Source organism: Idiotropiscis lumnitzeri, chromosome 16 (assembly GCF_059441095.1).
Source record: "Idiotropiscis lumnitzeri isolate Australia: NSW breed Sydney's pygmy pipehorse chromosome 16, RoL_Ilum_1.0, whole genome shotgun sequence".
Lineage (NCBI taxonomy): Eukaryota > Metazoa > Chordata > Actinopteri > Syngnathiformes > Syngnathidae > Idiotropiscis > Idiotropiscis lumnitzeri.
Genome location: NC_142406.1, coordinates 3,771,538 through 3,777,589, shown reverse-complemented (window position 1 = coordinate 3,777,589; position 6,052 = coordinate 3,771,538). Strand labels below are relative to the sequence as shown.

General features: G+C 39.8%; 1 protein-coding gene across 1 annotated transcript; it reads left to right on the top strand.

Annotated features, from left to right (window-relative positions):
• Window positions 1–2,233: 2,233 nt before the first annotated feature.
• sem1 (SEM1 26S proteasome subunit) lies at window positions 2,234–4,226 on the top strand. Its single transcript, XM_088319420.1, has 3 exons — window positions 2,234–2,401; window positions 2,819–2,912; window positions 4,030–4,226. The coding sequence occupies exons 1-3, from the start codon at window positions 2,326–2,328 to the stop codon at window positions 4,070–4,072; spliced, it is 213 nt and encodes a 70-aa protein (XP_088175546.1). The 5' UTR covers window positions 2,234–2,325; the 3' UTR covers window positions 4,073–4,226.
• The last annotated feature ends 1,826 nt before the right edge of the window (window positions 4,227–6,052 follow it).

Sequence of the window (6,052 nt, the reverse complement as noted above, 5' to 3'; positions counted from 1 at the left end):
CATACTTTTTTGTTATGCAATGAATTTGATCATTTAAAATTTAATTCGTGATTTTGATTTTGGCTCCTCTCGATCTTTCGAACGTTATAATAAAAACGACCAATGTCCAAAACGGTTCGGTTACTTTAGAAGTTCCCGACGTTGAGAAAGTACCCTGAATGCACCATGGTGCTTGCGTACTGGTAAGTGTGTCGCGAACGTGATTCTGTCGTCCTTGAGCGTGCTTTAAGTTGTTTAATCACACGCTACTTAGGGTTTACTGTAAAACTAAACATAAAAAAAAAAGAATGACACAATGTGTCTATTAAAAAAACATACTTCGTTTTTAGCGCTCATTCAAAGTCAATGGCGGATCCCATTCAAATGCTAACTCATGAGCAGCATCGACTTTGCGAGTCATAGTCCTTAAATAACGAATATTGACACACAAACGCAGTGGAAACACACATACAAGGGTAAGATAATAGTATTCAAAGACACTATTTAATCCCAAACTGTGAAAACGTTAATATACAAAACATTAATGGCGTCCAATCGCAATTTTCTTCTAATTCTAAGTGTGTACTGCTTCCATGCACGGCACCACACTGCCCCTTAGAGGCTAAAACGTGCAGGAACAACGTGTATTTTTTTTTAAATATATTATATATTTCGGAATTGTTGTAATTGTACTTCTATATTCTCATTTACCGTCTTACTAATATATTTTATCGTTGTCCGGTCAAGTTATATTTAAAATTGAGTCGTCAACGATTCATTTATTTTACTCAAAAATTAAGATTGCAAACTTCCAAGGACTTTTTTTGTCGTACCAACACAAATTTCCATGCGACATGGCGTGAAATGCAATCCACTAAGATCCCAGGTTAGCCCAGTGATTCCCGAGTCTTGTGAAAATAACAACGATGAAAATAAATAGCTTTGGTTTGCTTCGCCTCCTTATGTTGCGGCATTGTCTTACGCAAAGGCTTAGAATAATTACAGAATCAAATAGAATAAGTAGTCTTAAGCTGAAACCTCAGCTCCATTTGTCAGCAGATGACAGTAGCAGTCAGAGTCATTTTTATTGTGGTGCAAGTGGTTTTGTAGTAAATTAGCTGCCTTATTCATCTAGAATACATCTAAGCTGCGGCTGCTGCTTCATGATTTGTACAGGCCAATGGGATACAGGATGCGTTTGTTCCGAAATGAAAAACGGTTGCTAAGATGTGACTGCTGACTTGTGTGCATATGCTTTCAGGAAGAAGCAAAAGCTTTTCATGGTTGTGCAGAATAGAAGCAGTATGTGTGTACAGTCTTGGTGGTGGAGAGGCTTCAAGGGAGGAGACAGACAGACTGCATTTTCTGTTTTACAATACAGCCGTTTTTATCCATATGGGTTGCAGAACAATGCATCGCTTCCAACAGCTCATCAATCAGAGGGCACATAAAGACAAACAAACAATAAAACATATGGACAATTTAGATTATTCAATACACCATCATGTTTTGGGTGGAATGGAGGAATATGACACAGAAAAATCAATATGAGCGGGGATGGGTGGCTTAATTCAAAACGCTTCAGTGGTTGTTTCATGTCATTTTCAACACCGCTCATCCTGGACAGGGTCGCGAGAGGGTGCTGGAGCCTATCCCGGCAGACAATGGGCGAAAGACGGACCACACCCTGAACTGGTCACCATGCAGTCGCAGGGCACACACTGGCACCGTCACTGAGCGGGAACCGAGCCCACGCTGCCCGTACACAAGGTAGGCGAGTGCACCATTACACCATCAGAGACAGTTCTGCAATTTTTAATTTGGTAATAATTAAATATATTTTCAACTATACTTATGCACTCCTAGGCACATTTTGCCTTTGTTTTCATTGTGGAGACGATTGGAATGGTGAATACACACTGTGGATCTAACTATCTATCTATCTATCTGTCTGCCTGTCTGCCTCTCGTTTTCTAAATAGCTGTATTTGAAGACCACTTTAAATGCAAGTGAAAAGAGATTGACAATAAAACATTACGGTTTGTGTTCATATAATTTATCAATAGAGCATTGTTTTAACATTAAGCAGAAAAAATACTATACAACGTAAATCTTTTACAGTTTGAAAATAATATGACTTCTGTTTCACTAATTTAAACAAAAATAGTTAATTTACTTATGTAAAATAGCGTACATTTGAGGCTTATAGCATGAAGCTATATGCTGCGCTCCTTTGCGCAGTCAGCGCAGCCGTGATCCGCCTCAAAAGGTAACACGGTCCCATAATCCATTGCGCGCTAGCAACTCATCACATCCAAACGGCTTCCACGCAAACTGCCGGACAACATGTCGGACAAAAAGCAGACAGTCGACCTCGGTCTACTGGAGGAGGACGACGAATTTGAGGAATTCCCAGCTGAAGGTTAGCAAATTTTGTCTTTTATTAATTGTCCGCATTGCATGGTCGCTCGGCCTGTTAGCAGTGACTCAGCTCGCTAAGCTAGGCTAACCGAGCAATAATTAGCCACTGCAGTCAAATAGCGAAGCTGCTCGCTGAAGAAGCCGATATAAGCAATATTTAGTTAGCCAGTTAGATATTGCACGCACTCAATGTTTGTACTTTATCCTTCTTTTGGAAGTTTAATTTAGATAGGCGTATGTCTGAATGCATTAGCGGATTGTGAACTAAACAATATGGACACATGATATTTACAAGTCAATTTTGGGAGCTTTGTGAGGCATTTTCCCTTTTTAAATACATTTTCTTTCGTCTAAACGTATCCGTCTGACTCTTTTTTTCTTCCACGCATTGTTTGCGGACCGTCGCGGATATATTCAGACTGGACGGGGCTCTACGAAGATGAAGATGCCCATGTTTGGGAGGACAACTGGGACGACGACAACGTTGAGGATGATTTCTCCAATCAATTAAGGTATTCAGAACGAATCTTTGTCAATGTGAAGTGCACTTATTCCCAAACTATTTTTCATAGGTCACCTTGTTGCACCTGTTTTACAAGAAATAATGAAGTCATATGCAAGAGCCTTAGCTTTCAGCCCACGTATTTTAATTTGCAGAGGCAATATTCTGTTCTGCTGTTCTTCTGGTATCTGTTGGACATGCGTTTGTTTTAATTTGTTCCAATTACCTGCTAATTTTCAAAACGGCATATGGAAAGTGCTTAGTTACAGCTCCAGTTCTTGTGAAATGCGCTATATAAGTTGTATTGTATGTTTGTATGTATGTAGCACATGGCCATATCACAAAACACATATTTCGGACAGCCTTGCCAATCACCGCAACTGTCAGATGGGTCTAATGTTACAAACAAAGGAACCGAAGTGGAGAACGGCTCATTCACAGATGCACTTTGAGCAATGTTTGTTGTTTAACTTAATACTTAATGGGATGTCGGGCACTTTTATTACAAATGTCGTAAAAGAATCACTTCTCCCTAATATGTCCTGTTTTAAGATCTTACAGTGGTGGTAAATTATGCAACTGTGCTTCCTTGTTTGAGGAGTGTGATACTGTGACGTTTTTTTTTCGTTTATTAGTTGATCAAAGTAAGTTGTCTACTTTATGTTGGAAAAATAATTTGAAATGGAACTTACTGTTGTGTACTAAGTATGTGCTATATCCCAAAAAATTTTGTTCTACATTTGTTGCATTAAGCCTACAAAATCCAATCACATTTATCTATTAGAATTGCATACAACAAAACAAACGCATGCCAAAGATGCTTTGTTTAGATTGATCAGAGTGTGGATTAATTGAATAGTATGTTTATTTTTGTTGTTTATGCTGCCAATGTTTTGCTTATTGTTTTGCAACACGAGAGGGGAAAATTTGAGCCTATTCAATTAATGTGATGCTTCCCGGTTGTTTGTATGTTGCAGCTTTTGCATTTGCTCTTTCTGGAATGTTCCTCAATGTATAAAATGAATTATCCACGACTTGGCTGTTTTATTATTTGAATGACAATGTCAATCGCAAGGCTCCTCGATGCTTTCCTTAATAACGCATCATTCTGTTCTTTTTATCCATAGAGCGGAGTTGGAAAAACATGGTTACAAGATGGAGACATCATAGTGGTCGACAAGATCCATGTGGATAAAATGGACATTTCTTTGTGAATATTACAGGCCGACCACGAAAAGTGGGTGGAAGGAGGGGTTTCTTAAGTTCATTTGTTTCATTTTGTAAGAATTGCTGACAGAAGTAAAGTGCTTATAAAAAAAAAAAACTTGTGTATTTACTCACTGTATTACTATTGTGTGAATTTAATCAATTAATCAAATGTGTGTGTTGCTGTGTCAACCTAACCTGAATTAATGATTTGCATTTGTGTTGCCCCCCGAAAAAAAAACAACAAACTTACCATATTCTTTCAGGCGTGTCATTCATCGTCCAATCAACCAAGCATTTCTTACCTTCATCTCTTCGGTTGGTTTCAAAGTTTGTGGTGTGGTTGAAAATGGAATGGAATTTGTCTGTTGGTAATAGTGTCATAAATTTTGCGGAGTAAAAATATTTTTCTCGCAGATAAATTACATGTTTAACCTTCAGGAACTTGTATTGGTAGAGTTCAATCACCTAATGAATAAATATTAACTTTTTTTTTAATTAAATTATAATAATTAGAGTGGAACATAACATGGTTTGTCCCCCTCCATTAAATTAATTGTCAAAAATGTAATACTAATGTGAGCTTGAAACTTTGAGAGGTGCAGTGAAAAAAATTGGTATGATTTTACATGGCGTGTTTCCTCAATTGCTTTATGGACTTGTTTTGATTTCCTGTGACGTTTTTTTGAAACAACATCAAAAGCAGACATCAAGGTAGGATTGTTTTTTAAACTTCCCTTTTTTAGTGATTATCTTACCAATTATCATAATATGAGGTCATAGTTTTCCAAGATTTTTTAGTCGCAGAAGAATTGACCTGAGTTTTCTGAGCAAATATTTTCAACTTGTGCAGGAGTTAAAGTGTACATGAGGCAGTGTGAAATACACACATGCATGCACACTCAAACTTGTTCCGTGCGGTGCTGTCGAACAGCCCCCCCCCCTTCCCCTTCTAGACCCGCAACGCCGGGCTGAGACCCAGAAGGAGAGATTATCCACTGGCGTGTTTGTCAGAGGTAGGGAGGGGGTCTCAGCATGGGGCCCTGAGCCCGCCTTGCCTGGGCCTGCCTCCGCTGCCAGCAAGGCCTTGCTCTTCCGCTCTGCTCAGCGGGGACTCTTGTACTGAACCAGTGGCCAATTTATCCTCGCCACGCTCCCTCAGCAAAATGCTTTCTGGCGCTGGTTCTCCCCTCTCCCTTCTGGGTCTTAATGAGGTGCAATGCGTGCCAGTATGACAAGGACCTTAATCCACTTAAAATGACATTGGGTGCGCCTTCCATAAATTGAAAATAACACTAGCCATACGTGCAAGGGTTTTTTTTTTATCTTCCGATTTGTTTCCACATTGAAATATAATCTCGCTAATAAGGTGCATGATTGCATGTAAGATAACACACGTGTACACTTTCCCTTCTTTCATTTTGAATAAATTGCCATCACTACTGTGAACAGGTGCTCTCTACAGTAGTGATGATGAAGCTGTCAATTATGTAAAAAAAACATTTAGTTTATCAATTAACTATAATAGCTGTGTGTGTGTGCCACTAAGGCTTCTTGCTGATGATTATTCGACGGCCGTGAAGTCAGTGGAGCGGGAGAATCGTTCAGTGTGAGCAACAGAGGAGGAACCCTCGGCCATTTTGTTTGTGCTGAGAGCGTAAGATTGTTCCCTTGTGTTTGCCGCCGGCGAGGGCCTCCGCGGGCCCACGGCGGTATTCAACCCCGCACCCGATCTGCTGGCTCTCGCCGCGTCCCCTGCGCTGCTTCGTCTTTGATCCGACGTAATCAGCTCTTTAATTCCTCGCCGGCATTTTGTTGTTTCTTTGTGACCCTCGTGATTCAACATGAAAGTGAAGGCTGATGTTGACTGATGAAAGGATGATAATTAGCTGGGTTGAACACGTGGACATCACGGGGCAGCATGATTTTAAATATGGCAGCTAT

What these genes read in the sequence shown, in the direction of transcription:
- sem1 (XM_088319420.1), top strand. Translation starts at nt 2,326, where the DNA reads ATGTCGGACAAAAAGCAGACAGTCGACCTCGGTCTACTGGAGGAGGAC. An exon ending in TGAGGAATTCCCAGCTGAAG is followed by an intron (nt 2,402 to 2,818) that starts GTTAGCAAATTT and finishes GGATATATTCAG; the next exon opens with ACTGGACGGGGCTCTACGAA. An exon ending in GATTTCTCCAATCAATTAAG is followed by an intron (nt 2,913 to 4,029) that starts GTATTCAGAACG and finishes TTTTATCCATAG; the next exon opens with AGCGGAGTTGGAAAAACATG.